Below are 23,635 nucleotides of genomic sequence, written 5' to 3' on the forward strand. Positions count from 1 at the left end.
GATAACGAAAAGAAGGCTGACTTATCTGACTTATTTTCTTTTTCATTAAAGTTAAACACCTACACAAAACACGCATTTTCATTTTCATTTTCAATCATTTTCATTTTCATTCTCATCATTTTCAATTAGACTGTCACTAGGTGTGTTCAACAAACCCTTGGGCGTTGTTCAACAAAACTAGTAACAATCTAGTTATATTGAAAATGATATCACCTTTGTTGGTTCGGTAATAACCAATTAAACATCATTTGATGATACTTCGACCCTTAAACAAGTAATGAATGTTTGATGAGAAGAATAATATAATTAATCTGGATAGCTTTGCTTTAGCACCCCTTAGGAGGGTAAAGTTACACATAATCATTGAAGTCATCAAAAATTGAGGACAGAAAATCCAAACAAAATTTTGATCCAGCACGCTTGTAGAGAACGCTGGATCTACCTTATTAGCATTTAAAAACAGAAAACAACATTGTGTAACTATTGCATGCTTATTTTTCATTTATTTTTCATGCTTACACAGCAAAACTAAAAATTGAAGAGATGAAGCATTTTTCTTGCTTTGTCTTGCAGCATCAGCATTATATATGACAAACGTACAGACAGTGCTAATTTCTTACGTGAAAGCCGGTAATAGGGCAAACAAAATTCAATTTCTATTTCTAGAGTTACAAAGTACCAACAACAAAAATATGCATTGCGAAGTTGTAAACTTAACAGCTTGTATGCTAAACGACTTCTGTTTTTTCAGCACTACCCTGTCGTTTTCAATGTAGAGTTGGCATGATACAAAATAATTTTTAAAACAACTGGCGAAATTACATAAAAACGTAAAACAGAAAAGAGTCAAGTTCTGTTGCTAGAGTTACAATATTATGTACACATTGCAATTAGTAAACTGTGGAGCCAGGAAGGGAACTTTCTTGCCTTTGGTCATCCGACGTTATCATGACTACAAACTGCAAATAACAAAAATTGGACTGACTAGATGTCTATGTCTCGCTTTTCCTCCTGCATCATTTGAATGAGTATGACTGTGCTTTTAGTTGCAAAAACCTACATTTGGCAAACGTTAAAAATAATAATAGCTCTGAATAAATAAACATTCGTCCACGTCGTGAACTTAGAGATTATTTGGACTTGGCTCACTTCTCCCGAAATCTCGAATCAGGTTCCCTCTGAATGCTGAGGATGTGGCGTCGATCGGTTGGGATATATCAGTGTGGAGCTGCTGTGATATTATTGTCAATATCACATTGATATAGTTTCCAAAGAGGGTGTTAATGATTGTGATGGATAAATAAAGGATACTTCAAAATGAGGAATTTATTCTTAAATCGTTCAAGCGCTGGACCGTGAACCGACCATTGATCAAATTCCTGTGGCTTTCTTCCTTATACCCGCTCTAGAAAAGGACATAATGTAGTGCTGTTATAAAATATGATCTTTTTTACGGGTTGCATTCGTTTTCCTTTATATTTTTTACGATTCCCTATGGTTACTCCATGGTCGCTAAAATAAGTACGTTTTAGCGTCAAATCGATCTCATTTATTCTTGAGAGCGTGTCCACGAGAAAACCGGGCCGAGGGCGATACAGCTGAAATCACCGATTTGATCCAAACTCGGTACAAATGCTAAATATCACAAGTTATAAAATGTGGGAAAATAATAGCTCAAAATATTTAATTCCTTGGGGAATACAGGGTCTCCCTGGGAAAACCGCCATTTCCGGCATTTTTTTGCTTAATTATTTAACTGATTTTGCATTGCTGCTGTGACAAACCGAGAGCCATCTGCAAATTCAATCAACTAGGTTGTGTTCTATATTCATCAAACCTCAAGAACATTGGACTGTTTTAACTTTTTCATTTCATTTCTTTCCTTACCTCTCCCTTAAGTAAAGACGACTTTTTCTGGTTTTAACAAAGTCAAAAAATAAGGGTATTTTAAGGCCCAATATTTCCGATGACTAACTGCTTCTGATCGTGGGCAGTGAAAGCCATCACTAGACTTTTAAAATCAGTAATAAAACTTTAGGGCAACTGATTTTATGACCCGTGCTGACGTGAAATTTACATGTAACTCCTACTTTTTGGTCTGTATCCTCAAAATTCGGTAAACCACATCTTTGTGTTATTAACTTAAAATAACTTGAAATTTACAAGAAATTTCCCAGAGAGTATCGTTTAAACATGAACCAGGAGAGAATCTTTGAATAGCGTAGTCTGAGCCCTTTTTGCGAACTTTTTCGCGGCCATATTTGGATTATTCTCGAGGAAACGCGGCAGTTGGTGACGAACATTACGGGCGCTTGTGGTCGAACTCTCATACATAAGAAATCTAGGAAGAAACTTGATAGTACATACATGTCTCTGTGGTGCCTCAGTTGCAACTTTTGGTCTATGACCGCATGTATCTACGGGATTACTTATAGTTGATTCCCTGGGAGATATGGGGTCCCCCATGAGAAAACCGTCATTTCGGGAAGTTTTTGCATAATTATTTAGCTAACTATACATTACTGCTGTGACAACTCGAAAAGCCATCTGCAAATTCAGTCACCTGGGTGGTGTTCTGCCTATTTTTCACTGATGGCTTTGACGATTGAAGCGGAGAAATAGTTTCAGTGATGGTCTTCTTATCTGTTTCGAGATTTCTCAAACTTGATGGACGTCATAGATTTTTTTAATTTTTTTGAAGCGAGGAAGCACCTTATTCATGCTCGCCAAAATGACTTTGAGTCCTCAATATTTTCTTGGATAAGGTTCCGCTTGTAATTGGCTTTAGAGGAGCGTACCTTGTTGTTGACTTCCTTTCGTAGTTTACGGTAAGCGCTCCAATCCATTTCTTTAGTTGACCGTCTCACCTGCTATAAGAAGCCGTCTCTTTTATTGCGTAGTTTCATAATGTAATGCGTTGACCATGAATAATTTACATCTCGAACCTTAATTCTTTTGGATCAAAGGTGACATAAAATAGGCGCGAGGCATTGTTCGCATCGCTTGTGATTGGCTCTCAATTGATTTGATTTGAAAAGAATTCTTGCGGCGAATAATTTCTGTAGTCTATGCATTCAATTATTTTGGATCAAAAGTGACATAAAATAGGCGCGAGTCATTGTTTGCATCGTTTGGGATAGGCTCTCAATTCATTTGATTAGAATAGAATTCTTGCAGCGAGTAATTTCTAAAGTCTATGCATTCAATTTTCTTCGGCGTGAATTTTTCAAAATGCGGATACAGGACAAGGTCGTGATAACTTAGACTGAGAAGGCTCAGTGTTCCCCAGACTGTCTATTATCATCAGATCGATAAGTGTAACGGTGAGTTTGGTTACCCTCGGTGGGCACTGGATCAGTTGCGAGAAGTTATGCAGGTGAAAAATTCTCTTCACAGCCTTTAAATATTTTCCTTCCACCATAGTAGAGTCCCTCTATACTAACTATGCTTCCATCGGCGTTTTTAAGTCCTAACTGAGATCACCAGTCAGCAATGTTTAATTTTTATCCTCTCCTTAGACTCTTTCCAAAACCCAATTTAAATGTGTCCAGAAATTCTCAGTCATCAGGAGTGATAGCAAGTTCCCATAAGAATCCTTTTGATTTCGGGAAAGTTAATTCCAGCTAGAGGCTTTCTAGGGAGGAACTGTCAGTGGCTTAAGTGGTTTATCACTCTCAACAAAGTCCATTTTAGATATGTCGTAGATATTTTTCAACATGGTGGATTTTCATTGGGAGCCCTAATTGAAATAGTTAATAGCAATATAAATGCTTAAGCAGTGAAAACTAAGAAATAAAACACAGAATACATTTAGTTTTAGGAAATAAGCAGGCATTAAGTTCAATATTTCTAATGAAACTTAAAATTCAAATTATCAGAAATACTTTCAACTTCATCAGTTAGTATGTTTAAATAATTAGCGGCTGGAAACAAGAGCGGTTTTGGCCCCAGCAACTAAACGACGTGCATGACGGGTGCCCACAGATGTTTTTAACCATTTCCAGTGTTGTTATTATGAATGTGTTCAAAATTTTGTAAATTGAAATCCGAGGCTCAAAACAACCTTTAAAGACGTGAAGAACGATACTTATCTCCTTGGTAGCAAATGCGAAATGTTTAAGCATATCAAGTACAATTCTGGCAGCCATTATTGTTGCACTGAGAGCCAATTTATACTGTTCAACTGTTTGTTGCATGCGATCGGCCTACGACATGTTTTGCAACTATTTACACGCGCACGACATTTTCACCTATGACATGCCAAAATCCCGTGCACTTCACTCCCTCTTAGAATGTTCCTTTTGCCGGCTATAGAACTAGCATGGAATTCTTTTGCCGGCTATAGAACTGGCATGGAATTCTTTTGCCGGCTATAGAACTGGCATGGAATTCTTTTTTCCCTCCACAGAGAAGTTAAGGTCTTTGTCTCATCTTCTGATAGAGTTATCTTCGCTTTTTTTATTCGATGACTTACCATCAACGGCAACTTCGGGTTCTGTCCTCGTGTACCGGTTCACAAGAGCGGATACAAAAGACCGAACAATACACAACAGCCAACCAAAGACTCCTAAACAAAGAAAGAACAATGGTAATTCCCTTGTGAACCAGTACACCAGGACAGAACCCAACTTCGTTCGCCATTTTGACGCAAGAAAAATTTACTTTCCTCCCCCTACTCGATGGACCTCTATCACTAAAATAGGTTTTTTTTAATCGATTTCCGCTACCATTGTCTTAAAACATGTTTTAAAATCCTACAACATTTCATGAGACGTTTGCGACAATCGCCTGCGGCAAGTTTGTACCGTGAAAATCGTGTAATTGATTGATTTTTTTTTGTGCCTTTAGTATTTGATTGTTGTTAGCCGACGTCAAAGTGAAACTGAGTCAGTGGGTGTTGATGCAGATGTGGTATTTTTCAAAAGCGTGAAAAACAAAATATTCTGTCGTAATTAGTATAGCCATTGTTATTAAGGAAAGGGAAATGATCGGAATAACAAATAATGTAAGTAAATTATGTGAATCAAGCTCGTATCAAGGGTAATATCAGTATTACAACTAACAATAGTCTGTTAACAATGATAATTTTGTATTTTGTATGCATTCTTTAGCTGAAGACCTCAAACTAAAAACAAAATTAACATAGATTGATTCAACGTAAAGTTCTATTCTGGCAGGAGCCTGTCCACCCGCCTTTTTTTTTTTATCATTGTTCAACGTTTTAAAAGTTAACAACTGATGCTCTTTCACCGGCCGTATGCCAACTATGGCAAGGAGCAGCAGCGCTGATGGCTAATCGATTATCCGATTAAATTTCTTTCCCCAGAGCGGAGCCAAAAATAATTAATCAGCAATAGCTCAGCTCACGTAAAAACAAATAACTCAAAGATAAAGCCATTGATCTTGTGTTCAACATAGGGCGGGTTAAAACACTTAGCCAACTTTACTGGTTTATGTCAGTATAACATCAAAAAGTGTCTACTTACAAAGCAGATGAAAGTATTACAAGTTTTTTTTGTTTTTTTTTTTGTTTTTGTGATCTTACTGAAGTGCCAAGTTACCATATCAGCTAAAACAAGGTGTCAGAACACTCTCACTGGTTGGCTGAACAATTTTGCAATACCCGCAAATTTAATCGGCGAATTATCGCTATCTTGAGGGACTTAGCTTTTGCAAATGCCTACAAGTATTGTATAAAAAGGAATGTATCTCAAATTCAGAACTTGCATTCAGCATCACGAAACTGAAATACACCGTCATTACGCTAGTTATTTTGTGTTTGTTTCCGGTGACACGAAATAACATTTCATCCATCCTTATTTAAACGCGTCGGTAAGGAGAAGCGAAAGATGACCAGGTGTTTTTTTTTTTAACTTCCCGTCCATTAACCTACCAACCTAAGATAATTACTGAATATTAATTTTCTTAACCTCCTGGATAATAAACAGGTGAACCATCAAGGGATGACGAAGAAATGGAAACCTGGTTTTGGATTGTTGGTTGGTTTTTTTCCATTCTGGCGATAGCTGGCAATGGATTTATAATCTTCCTTCTTACCAGCAAACGAAATCTTCGAAGCAAGACCAACGCGTTTGTGGTTTCACTCGCTCTGGCAGACCTCTGCGTTGGGATTACAGTGGTTCCCACCGTGTTCATCTGCAACAGGGTGGCAGGTTGCAACTCAGAGGATAACATCATGTACATAGTGAGAAACTTTTTCGCGTTTGCGTCCGTGATGAACATGTGCAGCTTAGTCCTGGATCGCTACATTGCTGTTGTTGAACCTTTAAAATACTTGACTTTTATGACACGTCGCCGTATCATTCAAATGCTTTCCTTGTCTTGGTCAGTTCCGTTTGTTACTCGGACTTTTTATGCTTTTCCAAAATTCGTTTCAACCCCATCTCACCTCATGTTTCTCACTATCCTAACTCTGATTATCTTTGAGTTCCTTCCAACTGTCATATGTGTGTTTTGCTTTCTACCTATGTTACGAATTGCCTTTAAACATAATCGAGCCACTCGTTTGTTAGCGAAACAGTTACGTTTTAACCATACTTTTTTGTATAAAACGCAGGAAAAGTCAGCTGTTATAATGACAGGAGTTGTGATAGGAATATTTCTTCTGTGCTACAGTCTTTATATGCGCTGTTCTTTTGTGTACATATTCAGTAATTTGAAAAAAACATGTAATGATGTTCACTACAAAATCCCTATTCTGGTGTTAAACTCTGCCGCCAACCCGTTAGCGTATTCCCTATTTAAGAGAGACATAAAGAAGGAGATTAAACGACGGATTTGGTGTATGAAATAAAATCTAATGAATAAAGTGATAAAAATTAAAATGAAGGTATATGTTTGCAGTTGCATTCACTACCACTTGAAACAGAACGAGTACAAGAAAACTTGGCAAACATTAGTAGCAACATTATTATGCAGTGTACACGTATAGACGCTATAGTAAATAAAAGAACATAGGGTGCAAAGCTTAGCCTATGTCTTCTTAAGAAACGTAAGTCTATACAGATAACTATGTTTATGTCTAAAAACTAAAACGATATATTCCCTAAAAGTCTCTACAATATTACCTAAAAGCCTCTAAAACACTAAAGTTCGCACCGTTACTTGACGGTGGCCTTGAAGGTGTGCGCAATGTTAAGCGAGCTTAAGAGCGTCGCTTTCTGCATTTTTCGCCGGACTTCCTTGCTCCTAGCGCCCGCAAGCTTCTTCATTGTTTTCTCGAGCTCCTTCGACCACCCCCCTAGCACATCAATAACTACTGCTCCACGCAATATCCAGGATATTGCTTTTTAAGCTCCCATCGTAGTGGGGCATATTTTTTCCTTCTTTTCCTTCTCTTTCTTTCCGCGGTTGTCTAACCAGGGACAACTCATTTCCACCGCCAAGACTTGCTTCCTGTTGTGATCCACAAACCTCGCCTCCCGGTTTAACTGCCTCCCGATTAGCTCAATTGGCAGAGTGCCGGACTGTTGTGCGGGAGGTCGTGAGTTCAAATCCGGCCGGACCAACACTCAGCCTTTGTAATAATATCTGCAAATGGTTAGACTTTCTAGTCTTCTCGGATAGGGACGAAAAATGGAGGTCCCGTCTCATAAGCCCGGGGACCCTTTGGGTACGGCTAATCAAGGAGCTGGATTAACCCCTATGTGACCGCTCTAAACCGATCCGATGTCTAGGAATATTAATTTGTGACGTGTACGATGGTCTTTTTGTTTCTATAAATTTGCATATAAAGTCACAGAATATGATTGTGATACAAATTTGGCGCCAAAAATAAACCAACAACAACAGTTTTTAAGCACAGTGGGCACACATAGGGAGGCTAGTTATTAGTTTACAAACTCATGGGGAATGGAAAAAACATTTGACAAAAAGCATATCACATAGATCCATCCACTCTCAGCTGAGCATTTATCTCATATATGTCCGTGAAAATTAAAGGAACCGAGTCACCGAGGCAGATGTGTCTGAGGTAGAAGAGGACTGTGCCTTATCATAAGGAAGGTAGTCATGTTTCATAGGACATTCATCCACCGAAGGTGGGCCCATCATATTTTGAACATTTCATCCACATCAACCGGGACAGATAACGAAAGTAAATTCGATGAGTACCTGGTCTCCAATTGTTGAATTTTCCACCACAAGATGTTTAGGTGCTTTGCCTTTACCTTTGCCTTTCCCTTTCTTTTTCTTATTCGGGTGAAAACGTATACTCTACCATTTTCGTTGTTTCAAAATAAGAAGCCATAGAGTAAAGAAGGCATTTTGATAAATAACTCGTATCGCTATCTTGTCAGTTTTGAAAAAGCCAAAGAATTCCGTGAAGCTCACCTTAAAATTGCTTAAGAGGTAGGGAGCAAGATCGAAAAGGCAATGCGTATTATTTCCTTGGCGGTACCTTTGAATTCCTTAATTCTTTACAAAAGGCTGTGGACTGTTACAAAAAAACATCATTCTTCATTCAGTTCGATTGCAGCGGAGCCTTACTGAAACCATTGCTACAACAGTATCGGTTTTAATCGATAGCTCATCCCCAGGATTAGTGCGCGAGGGTTGTTCGATACACACGGTGTATTAGAAATGTATACATTCCTCATTGACCAAGTACGAGGTCAAGATGATTGGATATTAGCCGAGTTCCTTTTTTTTGTATCTTTATGGACCTCGACTTCGTCTCAGTCCATGAAAAACGCAATAAAAGAACGAGGCTAATATCCAGCCATCTTGACCGAATAAGCTTTGTCAATAAAGGATTTCTTATACTGCAAAAATATTTCGCTTTAATCATAAGAGTCAATAATGACGAGGATCGTTTGTTTTTTTTTTTTGTTTTGACTGTCTACTACCGATTTTTGCGACTTCATCGCTGATATTGTCCAAACTGAGTCACGGATCGCGAGCGGCCAATCAAAACGCAGGATTTGTCTCATATTGCCCACGGACGCCGCCAGCTATATAATAAGGTTAGTTAACAGACTTCAAGTTATTCATCTTTTGTTGCCCTCCTTGATCTTCATCTAATGACTGTGGTCATGTGAATATCATATATTTGAACTGCAGATTACAGTGCAAAGCAGTTATAAAAATAAATCATTCTCATGCTTTAATTTAACTACTGCTTAAGCTGTGTTCATTACTGCGAAAGTCACTCTCATCTTTATTTCATAAATTAATTTTTGAGCGTCCGTTACAGAAAAAAGACCTTAGCGAATGGTTAATGATGAAGGCATTTACGAGATAATCCCTTGATGAACAAAGCTGTTTGGTCGAGACGAGACTTGAAGGTTTAGGCCAGTGCTCGTCTTCACAAAGGCTCCAAGCAAACCATTACGGAACTAAGCCTAACGTATCCTGTCCAGTTTAATTTTTGAACAGACTGACTGACAGCAGCTAACATTTAGAAACATGAGTGGTTCGGATAGGGTGTTTGTCCGACGAAACTTTCCACTGATCACCGTTTTTGCACCATACATATCAATTCAAAATTGTTATGTTCTTTCTCACCTTAAGAATATTGCATATTGGTGGGTGCTGTCCTGTTATTTTCTAAATTACACCAAAGGTTGATTAGTTTTCTTTACGACCTTCTGAGTTAATAAAAAGAACACCCTTTTGTTTCGTGAGCAACGAACCAGACAATTTCTTAGAAAATCACCGAACCGATAATCATCCTAAAGGAATGAAATATGTGCATAAAAATGCCTCCTACCTTAAGACCGAGCCAAAGTTAAGATGATACAAACCCAAAAGGTTTTCATTATCAGCGACTGCTCAAACTCTGGAGAACAATGACAGTGAGTAGCACGTAGAGGTACCTTTGAGTGTAACGCTTGGCCAGAATGAATCTTCAGTTTAGCACATAGATATTGATTATATATTTAAATAAAAAACAATTATCAAACAATGCTTATTGAAAGTGAAGCCAATTAAACAATAAAGCCGTTTTATCGAAACACGTTTAGAACAAGAAAACATTTTTCGCATACATTATCGATGACCGTAGACACAAATACCATGATGGCGAATTAGGACCAGTGCGCGTACTACATTTTTAAACCAGCGTGCTAGGCAAGAATTTATACTCTTCGAGTGTAGAACTTAGTGTGCATGTTGATATTTCAAATGATAATTTATTGATAAAAATGATATCATCAGTAGGTAAGTGTCTTGATCAAAAGATGGACATCACGATACTGTGTACACTTCGAGAATATTTCTCAAGGAGAGAGACTTAAATTCTTAAGTTGGACAATTGTGCTATTTGTTTGTGTAACTTACTAAATGTACATGCATTATAAATCTATTTTGAAACAGACAATCAAGTTGGGATCAATGTCAAAAAATTGAAAACATTTTCGTTATTCATAGGTCTATGGATATCGCGATTTTGGGTGACACATCAAGAAGCATTGTCCACATAGCAAAAACCTTGAAGACAATTGAAATAAAATACAATTTCAGAATAACGATTGCAACACGAAGTACACCCTCAGGATGGAACAGGAATGACGAAAACCCAACTTAATTAATTACCAAGACAATGCCTTTAGATATAATGCTCTGAAAGACTAAAAACCAGACAACCAGACAACCACTGAAAACAGAACAGACAAAGCGCAAAAACATAGTAAACAAAAATACGACAAAATGACGCCAAAAAACAAACAAAAAAAGTTAAATTAATCACATACCTTGCTAATTGTAAACAAATTGCGCATGCATAGTAACCTCTGCGAATCTCAGTATCAACATCTTGAGGAAACATGTCCTTCTGGAGGATATTCACCACAACACTGTTTAGAGAAGGCAACAAAAAAAGAAAACAGCAACACTCACTATACTTACAAAGTCATCCATCCGTTTATCATCAACAAATACGGGAATAGACGAGGAAGTCATTTGAAATCACTTTGTTTTAAAAGAGTACTGAGCTCCACAGTTAAGGTTGCGCTTAATAGAGCAGTTTTCAAAGGAGTGCTACAAAATCAAAACCAAAGTGATTCCAGCGACCAATCAGAACAAGGATTTACATTATCACTAGCCAATGAGAACTCAAAGTAAGAAGTGGCAAACTGCTTGAAGCGCGGGAAAACGTGTATGACCAAGTCGCGATTATTTTTATCTGATTGGTCAAAGAGAACGGTGCAAGTTTTTTGGACCAATCACAGAGCAAATTTATGTAAAACCAAAGTAATCGAAGACTACTTTTGACGCTCAATTAAAAGTTGCTCTATAATGATTAAGTAATATCCCTCATCGCATTTGTGTCTGCAATGCAAAGGATCCGCGGAGTTACAGTTTCAGGACGAGGCTATCGGGTCAACGTTTCTCGAGAAACACCAGAAACACTCCATGTCTGACCATATAACTCTGCAATTTGCGTTTTGTTCTGCCGTGGAAAAGGTTAAAATTCTTAGTGGTAATTGTCCTGGCATCACGAAACGAAGATTGAAAGTAAGTAAGTAAGTAAGGACTTTATTTATAGAGGGGGACACGTAACAGCTGTATAGCTGACAAACCTGTGGCCCTCTAACTAGATTACACAACATTACAAAAAACTGATAAATAAGTAAATATATAAATAATTACATAATTCTATAATAGAAATAGCAGGATAGATAAAAAATATTGAGAAAGATAAAATTAATTTATAAAAAATTAAAATTAGATAATGTACTATTGCTTAATATTGTTTCAAAGTTGTCCAGGTTTTTATATGAGCTTATAAAATGCTTTTTCACAGCTGTTTTGAATAGTTTTACACTAGGCTTATTTTTGATATCATGGAGAAGGCTGTTCCATGACTTAACTGCGTCAACACTGAATGCCTTGCCACCATCGTTATTTCTTAGACATTTGGGACACACTAAATTTAAATTGCCATGTCTAGTATATCTATTGTGTACAGAACTGTTCGTCTTGAGCAAGTCTCTGATGTAAATCGGAACATCGCCTTTAAGGCTCTTAAAAATCATTGTACATTTATTTTATTTGATTTCATCAAAAAAAGGCAACCAGCCTAGTTTACTAAAGTTTACAACACTTCTAGTATAAGAGTCCACCCCAAGAATTACTCGGGCAGCCCTTTTCTGTAACCTTAGGAGACAGTGGAGTTCTTTAGCGCCACAGATATTCCAAACCATGCTCCCGTACATAAGGAAGGGTTTAATCAAGGCGTTATAGTATAAGAGTCTCCTTTATTGGGAAGTATCTCTTTATCTTTTTCAATAAACCAATACGCTGAGGAAGCTTGGCCTTTAGGCTAGAAATGTGGTCATTAAATGTAAGATCTTGATCGAGTGTTACACCAAGCAATTTATAAGAAGTTACTTGTTCTATTTCGGCCCCATCAAGGGTCACTGAGAGGTTATTGCCATCAGCTAATGATAAATGTAGCCTCTTTCCGGTAATAAGTAATGCTTTGGTTTTAACGGCGTTTAGGACCATCCCATTTTCGCTAGACCATTTACTTAATTTATCCATGTATTCTTGAAGACGTCGTTCTAATTCCAAAGGTGCGTTATCATTATTAGCGCTGGCTTTAAATGTGGTGTCATCCGATTAAGCGTGAATAGTTGAGTCCGATCCAACAGCTTCGGGAAGATCGTTGACGAAAATTAAAAACGGTACAGTACAGAATGGCTGTCATTTCGGAAAGGAACGGCAAAATTTTGTCGCGTTTGTTCCTGACTACGGTTGTTGTTCCTTTGTCGGCCTATTTGAGGTTTAACTCAGAGTCACGTTTCAAGGCCCTCAGCGCCTTGCGTTCGGCCGGAAGCAAATTGTTTTGGCTTTGTAATTTCTATTTCTGAAAGGTCACTTTTAACCTCTTCTAAATAGCTTTCAAGGGCTACTAATTTTTGTATTGGTGGTATCCATGTAGATTTGACATGGCAGGGATGGGTTTTTTGTCCTCCCCTCGGAATGTGTAAATCAGACGCACTCTCCTTGCGAACTGATCAAAGTCACACAATAGTTGTTGTCTGATCTGTTATTGTTTTGTAGCGGGGGTTGGAATGAATTTAAGCCCTTTTGCAAGTAAATTAATCTAGTCGTTTGTAAGTTCTTTATTTGAGAGGTTTTTTATGTGCGTGTTTTTCGCCTCTTGTTTGATAGTTGAACGTGTTTGGCAAGACCGCGGATTTGATCCTAATCTTGTGGATCTCGTCAGTTGTCGATTCACTGAATAGACTGTTGCACCCGTACGCAATACAATGTCTAACCATGACGAGAACACGCTGTATCCTTAAGAAAATGAATAAAAATGCCTCCAAACGTAGCCGTTTGCTTCGATTTTACTTGGAAGTTCTACCTGTGTGACCCGATAGCCTCACCCTCACAGACGCCCCGTTACCGTCAGTAGCACTGTACCAGGCATGAGTCATACTAATTAGGGCTTCGGTGGTGCTTGAACCGGGAACAGTGCCAAACTGCTGAGGGTCTACCTTAGCAAGTACAGCTGGTTTAACGATCAACCACAAAGTCCTCAGCCAACTTGGAAAGGACAGGTGTAAGTGAAAGTGGTCTCAGGTGTTTATTAACGTCATAAACAAGGGTCTGCTTAGGAATAGGGACGACGTTGGCGAGCTTCCAGGACTGGGGAACACGAGCCTCCAAGTATGAGCTATTAAGAATATCAGCAACCACAGGGGCCAATAGGTCCGCGTTCTCTTTCAAAAGCCAGGCGGGCACGCCGTCAGGCCCAGAAGCTTTGGCAGGATTAAGAGCGATGAGCTTCTTCAAGACACTGAACTCAGTAATAGTAACAACAAAACTAATTCAAGTACTGGAGAGCAAGGAGAAAAGCCACAACAACTCCAGTGGATTATTCTGATTAGCGTTATTTCACATTTTCCCCTGATCAGGGTGTCAGCAATAATTGCCATTGGAGTTGGTAAGGACTTATCCCAAAGAAAAGAACAAATGAAAAAGATAGCTGGCGAGAAAGGAAAAGTTCTTCTGTACGGCAGTTTCGACGCACTCATCAACAGTCTGAACCAGATCCTGAAGGCTACGTGCCGTAAGCTCACGTTTCCTTTAAATGCGTCTCCCTGCTAATATTTTACTTGATCCTTATTTGAAAAGTGCTCATTCTAAGTTGATCAAGATTGATCTTTCTTTTCCTCCCATAAAGCTGTTGACGGGGGTTACACTGATTGGTCTGAGTCGAAGTGCAGCGTGACGTGTGGAGGAGGAGTGAAGACGCTTACAAGAACCTGCACCAATCCCCCGTCATCTAACAATGGAAAAGACTGCAGTTTGCTCGGGCCAGCTACAAAGACAGTTCCATGTAACGGACAAAAATGCTGTAGGTTTTCTTTTTTATGGAGTAATTTTCTGTTGTTCCTTATTTTTTAATGAAAGATTTAGTTATGGCTCAGGGTGAAGGTAGGATTCATGTGCTAGAAATGAGCTTAAGTGGAACTTTTCTAATAAAATATCAATTGTATTTCATGATTAGTAAAAGTAATAGGACTGGGTGGAGTACAATTCAACTGAGACGAGTCCTTTCAAATTGGCAGAATGCGAAGCTGATTTGAAATAGTGAGCACGAATACTCCTTCAATCAAGAACATTAAAATATCCCCAACTGTGATTCGAAAATTAGCTGTTTTATTGTAATAGTACAGTGTAATCGGACAGTTGGCTGTAATCGGACACCTTTGATCAGACAGTTAAAGGGGGATTGGTTTTACTTCAATTTCATGTTTCCTCACAACTCAGATCTCACTGTCGTCATTTATCACTGACATATATCCTCAAGACATTTCTCCTTCTTGTTTACACAGCTTCTCCATGCACGGTCAGATTGGGCATTGCAATCGTTCTCGACAAATCCTTGAGTGTAAAGATACCCAATCTCAATAAGGCTATCAGCTTCATAAGTGACCTGATTAAAATCTTCCACCCTGCGCCTGATGGTGATCACTTCGGCTTTATAACGTTTCACGAGAAGGCCGAAATGGTGTTTAGATTTGCCGACTCAAAATATCATGACAAGAACGAACTATTGGAGAAAATAGCCAACGAACCTCGTCGACTGAAACTTTACACCCGTACTGATCTAGCCCTGAAAATGGCGAGGGATCAGCTATTTACCAAGGCTGGAGGAGACAGACCAGACAAACCAAATGTCATGATTATATTCACAGATGGAAGACCAACAAAACCTAAAGGCAACAGAAATTTTAACTTCAAAGAATTTGCCAGTGAAATAGCGAAAGATTTCGAAGTGAGTTTTTTTGTTGTTGTTTGTTGTTTTGTATTTTAATTTGTTTTTCCACAAAATGTACAATAAGCTCTCATCATGTAGGGAGGGAAATATTTATCATAAAACCAAAGTGAAATTGGATTGGCGTGAAAAACTTTTAATCAAACGCGAAGATACCTTGTTGGCTATGGAAGTTTGTATCCCAATAAGAAATGTTGAAAGCCATCATGAAAGTGAATTTTAAGTCGACGCAGCAAGGCAAAATAGGGTGCTTTTTTCTGCACAGTTGATCCAAACTGCTGTGTTGCAGAAGTGCTGATAGCACTGAACCTACTTTTCGAGTCTTTCCTATCAGTTATCATTACTGAATATTTTCATTGTGTTTTGATGTTTTGAAGACATATTAAATGCGCTTTTGTACTGTTTTGCTTATTACTTTCCTGCGTTTTTATGTCATAGCTGTGAAAATCTATTCACTAAAAGGTGTATCACTGAGCTCAATGAATATCTCCAATACCTCAGCTTCATATGCGAAATCAATAAGTATCAATCTTTACCGGAGACAAACACTCGAATAACAACTCTTGCTTCATTCTTTCAAAGTCTAACTTAGCCAAAGCAAGTGACATTTCAGCTGAGAAAATGTCCTATCAAATTTGAAAACATTAAGGCATTTGTTAGACAAAGAATTATTAGCAGAAAATGGTCTTTCTATAAAAGAAATTGCATCAACTTAAGGTGGCCGAACACAGTTTTCGCGCGCGCTTTTGCTGATGCAATTCAGCGCGCGCACAAGGATTGCGAAAAACAAACATGCCGTCAATAGAGTGGTCATTTTATTTACTCAACACGTATCTGCACTATCTGTACTATTATTCTCTATAGTTGGCGCAGAGTATTGAGGGCTTTAATCTTTTACTTCAAAGACTTGTCAGAAAAGTTATCGGTGCAAAGAACACAGCAATTCTCAGCTCTTTCGTCGTTACCGAAAGAAACAAGTTAAATGCAGCGCATACGTAGTAAATAAAAAATTGCAACTGAATGGAAAATTGCTCTCTCGGAAATATGCCTATTTCTTGAGAACCACTCATTAAAATTTCACGAAATTTGGCACGAAAATAGTTTAGGAAATAAGTAACTGGAGTATTGAAAAAAAATTGATTTTTAGCAAAGGAAATTCTAGGTAATCGAGTGAACCTTCAACAAGGGATAATTAAAGATCTCTATTTAATCGTTAGCAAAATGGTGTTAACTTGTGAGTATCGTTACAAGCTCGTTGCACGCAAATTATAAAGAAAATCTAATGACTGGATTTTTTAGAAATAAAGAAAACCGACTTTTAAGGGCTGTTTACATTTATTCATGTCGCCATGGCAACGACACATACGTCAGCTTGACTATCAAAAAAACAAAGTTTGTGTTGTTAACTTGCTTGTCGCCTGTTTTGGCGACCGAGAGATCAAGGGTTTTTAGAGAAAATGGTGAAAGAAACACATGTATCAAAAACTTTGTTCAGCCACTTTAAAAGATCATCCACATACTAGCTTGCAATAGGATCCTCTTTTCGAGACTTAAGTTTTCAGTTGCGATCTCCATGTTGGAAGAGGTTGGTATGGTGTCATTTCTATCGTATTTGTGTTTTCTGAAGTAGTGATTTATGGCTCTGAGTTGTTTGATTGAATTTTGGTTCAATCCATGTTAAATGCACGATTTATCGTGTCATTCATTGCAAGCACTTATCTCGTTAAAGGAAAAGGATGTTCGAGTAATTGCTGTAGGTATTGGTCCTGGTATAGATCAGAGTACCCTTCTTTCGATTGCTCGTGATAAAAGCCGCGTCGTTACGGTAGAAGGCTTCAGTAAGCTGACAGACGAGTTAAACACAATCAAATCGAAGACTTGTTCTGGTAAGTTTACATCAGTTGCGACAACTGACTAATTTTTGCGTCAAGTAAATACAGTAACGATAACTGAAACACATATTAATTGCTAACGAACCGTATAATGTAAGTAAGTAAGAGCTTTATTAATGTTTCAATGTATTTATTTTCACAACTATTTGAGGACACAAAAAAGAAATAAATAAATAAGCAACATAGATGAGATAAAAAAGAATTATTTACAAATAAGAAATTATGAAGGATGTATATATAATTTATATGAATAACATGTATAAATTGTACATTAAAACAGTAGGTATATGAAAGGTGGTCTCTAAGAGTACAGTTGCAAAGGTCACAGCAGCTATTGTTGTTGTTTAAGAGCGACGTTAGGTCTTTTTTCCTAATATTCTTTTTAAAAGATTCAATATTCAGGGAGTCTATTGACAATATTCATTTTTGTGTATCAGAAAATACTTGTAGGCCGAGTTCATGTAACTGATTCCCACCAAACGATAACTAAGCTTTCTTACTAAAAATATAAACAATCAAGGTGAATTAATTAGAAATGCCTCAAAAAGTTTGAAAGAAGGAGCCGATGAAGGTGTACCGAAAATAGCAGTCAGGCTATCACTATGGACAAAACTTCATGTAGTTAAAAGAAAGACGATTATGAAAATAAAATACAACAATTAAAACGACGGTTTATTATAAAAGCTTTTAAACATCCAGTTAGGATTGTTTTTAGCCTTTTAGTATTTTTCAATGATCTCCGTGTTTACATGTTGTAATATCATAATCCAGCGAAGATATAGATTGGTGACAGGAGAGAATGAGCCCCTGCTCCGATGATCAATGGCAGTTGAATACGTTTTACGAAAAAAGTCGTTAAATCATTCATGGCTGACAATACAAGTGATAAACACTGTTTGACCAGCATGATTTTCTCTTTAGCTGTAAATGGTGGCTATTCTGAGTGGTCTGAGTCTGAGTGCAGTGTGACGTGTGGAGCAGGAGTGAAAACATTTTTAAGAACCTGCACCAATCCCCCGCCATCGGTTGGTGGAAAGGATTGCAGTGAGCTTGGACCAGCAAAGAAGACAGTTTCGTGCAACGAACCAGAATGTCGTAAGTAATTTATGTCTGACTTTTTCTATCCCGTGGGAGAAAGTTTACCAACCCCATCATCACGTTTTGATAAAAAAAAACCCACTATCTCCATTTTTACAGCGGTAACTGAAAAGCTCTGTATCGTCATTCGAAACCCTAGAAAGAAGCACAATTTTATTCAATTTGACTGATTTTAATATGCTACCATGGGAGTTTCCAATAGAAAGGAGATATAGAATTACAAAGTGCTAATATCGGCTGACTATAAGTTTGTTGGTTAAAATAGTAATCAGTCGAGTTAAAGAAAGTGCGAAAAAAGGACGAATAAATCGTGCAAAACAAACAAAGAAACCATTATACTAGTGAAACCATTATACTAGACTAACCTTTTGAAAATATACTTTACCTTTTGTCACTTGAGCAGACGAGTAGGCGTGGAGTTTTATTTTTTGTCATGCAGCAATTGATGGTGGTTACACTGAATGGTCTGAGTTCGAGTGCAGTGTGACCTGTGGAGAAGGGACAAAAACACTGACGAGAACCTGCACCAATCCACCACCATCTAACGGTGAAAAGCACTGCGGTGAGCTGGGACCCTCTGCAAAGATAGTTCCATCTGATAAAGGAGCATGCCGTGAGTCTTTTATTTTTACCGTCACTTTAAGGATGCCTCTGTCATTGATCGGAGAGTTTTTCCGAAAAAAAAAGGCGATAAGATTTAAAGTTATCATCTTCCACAAAACTCGACGTGGACATTCAAACTCTTCTGGTTTAGGAAATGTTGCTCGGAATGAGTGTGTTTAATCACTAATTTCTCGGTGGTAAAGTATCCGAAGTACAGAATTGAATGGTACAAGGTTCAACTCTGGCCTTAAAAAATGCGAGACAAAGTTAGAAAAATAAGTACACATGGAAAGAAAAGCATTTTCTATGTAGCGTTCTTTTGCTTAATATCGAATGTAATTCAATCTCTCCTGAAGTTATGGTGTTTTAATAAAATGCAAGGAGGTTTCGGTGTACATGTTCCATAAACCATAAAGTAAGCAAAGAAGTGGAATTGGGCTTTTAGTTTTTTGTTTTCCTTGTATCTCTGAAATGTAATTCACTAAATGCAACTCACTACAGGCGTATTTTGGGTTAAAACTTACAAAAAGGCCACACGTTTAAACAGTTTGACCCCATCGCGATATTTTGAAAATTCGTGGCTTCAGTTAACTGGTATTCATGTTGGTGTTGCCTCCCTTAAGTTTGATAACGTCTGTCCTTCACAATATTACACTATCATTCAAAGATGCTGTCACGGATTATGATTGTTGTTTTATTGGACAAATACAAGAATAATAATACAATAATACAGGAATTTATATAGCGTCATTTCCATGAGCTCAATGGCAATTTACAATAATCGTAATTCTAAAAATAAAAAACATTCAAGTTCTCAAAGAAAGTATATAACAGTCGAAGAAGTTAACTTTCCAAAATAAGAGACAATCGACTTGCTAATATTAACTAAGGAAAATATATACAATAAAAAGAAAAAAGGGTGGTCAACTAACTAATAAAAGCCTTCCTAAAAAAGTAGTGTTTTAATCTTATTTTTAAAAACATCAAGGTTCTGGATTAATCTTATGTCATCGGTTAGGGAGTTCTAGAGCTTGGACGTAGCAACTTGAAAAGGTCTTTCACCGGACAACTTGAGATTAAACTTTTGTGTTACAAGGAGATTTTTTGAAGAAGATCGTAATTGCCTCGTGAAGGAGATCTGCTATGTATTTTGGCGTCATGCCATGTAGTGCTTTTTACGTAATTCGTTGTCTGACTGGTAACCAGTGTAGTCTGCGAAGAACTGCTTGGAACGCTTATTCAGCGTTATTTTCTCTCTCCAGCGATTGATGGTGGCTTCTCTGAATGGTCTGAGTTAAAGTGCAGTGTGACCTGCGGAGGAGGAGTAAAGACGTTTACAAGAACCTGCACCAATCCCCCTCCGTCTAACGATGGAAAAGACTGCAGTGAACTGGGGCCAGTGAAAAAGACAGTTTCATGCAATGAACAAGAATGCCGTGAGTGCTTCTATAAAATCTCACAACATACTTGTTATTATTCAAAATCAATAGTAACGAGAAAACCAGGCAGTTTCATGCTTTTCATTTATTTCACACGTGCTGAGATTTACAATGAAAAAAACCTGCGTTAAGTTCGCCAATCAGAAGCCGACTGTGAAAATACATCGTTCGTCTAATCAGATACACGAACGATAGTAAATCACAGTGCAGGGCAACAAGCGTGTGGCTTTCTGTAAAAAGAAAATGGAAGAGGAAGAGCCAAGATTTGCTTTCCTTGAAAGAGAAATAAGGGACTGCATATATGAGCAATAAAACAAAAAACACGAGAGCAAAGATGGACAGAGACGTATGCCTGGTTAAAACCTTTCTTCAGAGGAAGGTAGAATTCAGGAACGATTAAGAAATACTTGGTGCTCAACTTAATGAATTGCTGATCGAGTTCGTACTCACTGTCTGTCAGAACCAAAGATGGAAATGCCTGTGAGAACTAATTTGTACTTAACGATGAAGAACTACCGTATTTTTATTTACATCAATTTTTTCGCATTGGTTATTTTAAAAACCGAGGTTGTTCCAATTTCCTTTGCAAGTTTTTATAAGTCATAATTGTAAGCATCTGCAAATTTGCGATGTAATTTAAAAATTGAATTTTAGAAATATTTATTATCTCTTATAAGTAGTTTCTTAGAAATCGACTTTGAAATAAAAGCTAGCGCTAAGAAGTCACGACGTTTCGACCTCTCTGAGGTCATTTCCAAATCAGCATAAATATGTTGAAGCAAGTTGAAGACGATAAAATGTGGCGAACACTAAAATATGCGAAAAAGTGTAAACAATATACAGTGGAAAGAAGAACTTCAATGGCTTCCAATCTTTGAAATGTGTCGGTCAGTGAGAACAATTCTCAGTTTGTATGAAATAAAAACATCATACTATGGAAAGTACGCACGAACGGTTTTCATTCATTCTTGCGATGCATCAAAAATCTCAGTTGCTCGCTGCACTCACTCGTTCTTTTTTTTTTTTTTTGATGCATTGCATCTCTTAAATAAAAAGTCGTTCGTGCGTACTTTCCATGGAATGATCTCTATGTGAAAGACCTTATTGATGTTACTTGTTTCAACAACAAAATCTCTAGTGACTTTCTTCAAGATTTTTCACTCTTTCATTTCAACAGCTCCTCCATGCACAGCTGGACTGGACATCGCAATCGTTCTCGACAAATCTAAGAGTGTGAGGATACCTAATCTCGATAAGTCTATCAGCTTCATAGGTAACCGGGTGAAAAACTTCCACCCTGCGCCAGATGGAGATCACTTCGGCTTTATCACGTTTCACGAGAAGGCCAAAATGGTGTTTAAATTTGCCGACTCACAATATCATGACAAGAACGAACTATTGGAGAAAATAGCCAAAGAACCTCGTCAGCTGGAACAACAAACCCGTACTGATCTGGCTTTGAAGATGGCACGGGATCAACTGTTTACCGAGGAAGGAGGAGATAGACCAGACAAACCAAATGTCATGATTGTACCCACAGATGGAAAACCAACAAAACCTAGAGACAACAGAAAATTTAATGCAGTAAATGGTTTGAACCCGGGGGTAACATGTGAAGGTGTAGTCTGATCGTCCGGGTGAGTGTAGTCCTGAGAAGGACTGTTGTCGGTGGCAGTGACTTATGTGGTGTAGTCACTGCCACCGACAACAGTCCTTCTCAGGACTACACTCACCCGGACGATCAGAAAATTTAACTTCAAAACATTTGCCAATGAAATAGCGAAAGATTTCGAAGTGAGTTTTTTGTAATAGTTGTTTTGTTGAATTTTAAGCAGTACTAATGCAACAGATATAAGGAAATGAGTGATAACTTCTCAGTTATGTTGAAATGTATGTACAGGTGTGTGCGTGTGTGTGTGCGTGTGTGCGTGTGTGTGTGTGTGTGTGTGTGTGTGTGTGTGTGTGTGTGTGTGTGTGTGAATGTGTGTATGCATTTGCGATATTTCACGGGCTGGTTTGATTGTACAATCCATGGTAACATGATATTTAACAACTATCCATTGAAATGAAGGCGATAACTGGTGGATATTTACCTCCCAGCTTCGCGGCTCGATGAATATTTACCTCTAGGCACCGACACTGAGGTGAATAGTTATTTTAGTATTTAATTGAAACTCGTTATTCCTGCAACGATTACAATATTTTCAGGCGCAAATCCCGCACGAGTTGTTTGAAGGTGAATAGTTAAGGATATTCGGAGTATTAGAAGCTAATCAGAGCGTGTTTTCAATGCTCTCCACTGTTTTAGTATATACTAAAACGTATCATTCATTGCACGCATTTATCTTATTAAAGGCAAAGGATGTTCGAGTAATTGCTGTAGGGATTGGTCCTGGTATAGATCAGAGTACCCTTCTCTCAATTGCCTGTGAAGATGGACAAGTGGTTGAGGTAAAAGACTTCAGTCAGCTGGAAAATATGATGAACATAATCAAGTCGAAGGCTTGTTCTGGTAAGTTTGCCTCAGCCTCGCCTTTCTTTTAATTTATACATCTAAGTTCAATCACTGGTGCCTTTTTATTTCACATAATTTATCATGGCCAATAATTTTGTGGCTATGTACATTTTGAGTAGTTGTAACCAGTTTTGGCCAAGGCACAGGTGGCTAATTCCCGCTAAACTTTAACTACGCTTGTTCACTAACAATGAAAACAAGTCGTGCCTAGAGGTAATCTGAATGAATGAATGAATGAATGAATGAATGAATACCTTTATTTAAGTGTCAGACTAAAATAGCAGTACATAACCACTAAATGGGGACACTACAAAATAAATTAAAAATGACTAAATCCATATATTAATTAAAGTTAAAATGCTAATTGAGCTAAAAATACTAAGATTGGTTAACATGCTAAAATATTTACAATATGTACAAGATAAAATTTACATTAAAAACTTTTTTACATTAAGTACTGCATAAAATACAGTTGGTACAGTAATTATCGGTCAGTAAAGTATTTAGATCAATCTTACGGATATTTATCTTGAAAGATGATAATGTTGGCAGATCTCTAATGTTCTTAGGTACAATATTCCAATATTCCAATATCTTAGGTACAATATATCTATTTTGGAATAGCAGTAAGCTTCAGTTCAATTATGAATTTTTATGTTTTTATATTTACCAACGTATCAAGACTACATCATACACATAAAACGAGGAAAGTAATGAAAATAATGATGAGAAATAAAAAGAAAACCATGATTAGTTACAAACAGGCTTTTAGAATCTATTTAGGATTGTGCGTCCCCTTAAATGCTTTCCAATTATTTTTCATTTTCATAAGTTT

The 23,635-nt window shown here is 37.6% G+C and overlaps 2 protein-coding genes across 4 annotated transcripts; both read left to right on the top strand.

The window, feature by feature from the left end:
- Positions 1-3,183: 3,183 nt before the first annotated feature.
- LOC148720239 (octopamine receptor beta-2R-like) lies at positions 3,184-7,124 on the top strand. Of its 3 annotated transcripts, none has more exons than XM_088739684.1 (2): positions 3,184-3,376; positions 5,949-7,120. In XM_088739684.1, the coding sequence occupies exon 2, from the start codon at positions 5,975-5,977 to the stop codon at positions 6,812-6,814; it is 840 nt and encodes a 279-aa protein (XP_088595810.1). In that variant the 5' UTR covers positions 3,184-3,376; positions 5,949-5,974; the 3' UTR covers positions 6,815-7,120. The 3 variants fall into 3 exon arrangements, with proteins under 3 accessions (XP_088595810.1, XP_088595812.1, XP_088595813.1); XM_088739686.1 differs by having other exon boundaries at positions 3,186-3,323; positions 5,949-7,122; XM_088739687.1 differs by lacking the exon at positions 3,184-3,376 and adding an exon at positions 4,957-5,005 and having other exon boundaries at positions 5,949-7,124.
- Positions 7,125-11,373: 4,249 nt separating this feature from the next.
- On the top strand, positions 11,374-22,829 carry LOC148720240 (coadhesin-like). Its single transcript, XM_088737592.1, has 9 exons — positions 11,374-11,475; positions 13,702-14,041; positions 14,156-14,329; positions 18,067-18,240; positions 18,683-18,856; positions 20,109-20,282; positions 21,424-21,856; positions 22,034-22,079; positions 22,641-22,829. The coding sequence occupies exons 1-9, from the start codon at positions 11,374-11,376 to the stop codon at positions 22,827-22,829; spliced, it is 1,806 nt and encodes a 601-aa protein (XP_088593718.1).
- Positions 22,830-23,635: the final 806 nt, after the last annotated feature.

Source organism: Stylophora pistillata, chromosome 11, assembly GCF_964205215.1.
Source record: "Stylophora pistillata chromosome 11, jaStyPist1.2, whole genome shotgun sequence".
Taxonomy (NCBI): Eukaryota; Metazoa; Cnidaria; class Anthozoa; order Scleractinia; family Pocilloporidae; genus Stylophora; species Stylophora pistillata.

What these genes read in the sequence shown, in the direction of transcription:
- LOC148720240 (XM_088737592.1), top strand. Translation starts at nt 11,374, where the DNA reads ATGTCTGACCATATAACTCTGCAATTTGCGTTTTGTTCTGCCGTGGAA. An exon ending in ATGTAACGGACAAAAATGCT is followed by an intron (nt 14,330 to 18,066) that starts GTAGGTTTTCTT and finishes TTTTCTCTTTAG; the next exon opens with CTGTAAATGGTGGCTATTCT. An exon ending in AAATAGCGAAAGATTTCGAA is followed by an intron (nt 22,080 to 22,640) that starts GTGAGTTTTTTG and finishes ATCTTATTAAAG; the next exon opens with GCAAAGGATGTTCGAGTAAT.
- LOC148720239 (XM_088739684.1), top strand. Translation starts at nt 5,975, where the DNA reads ATGGAAACCTGGTTTTGGATTGTTGGTTGGTTTTTTTCCATTCTGGCG.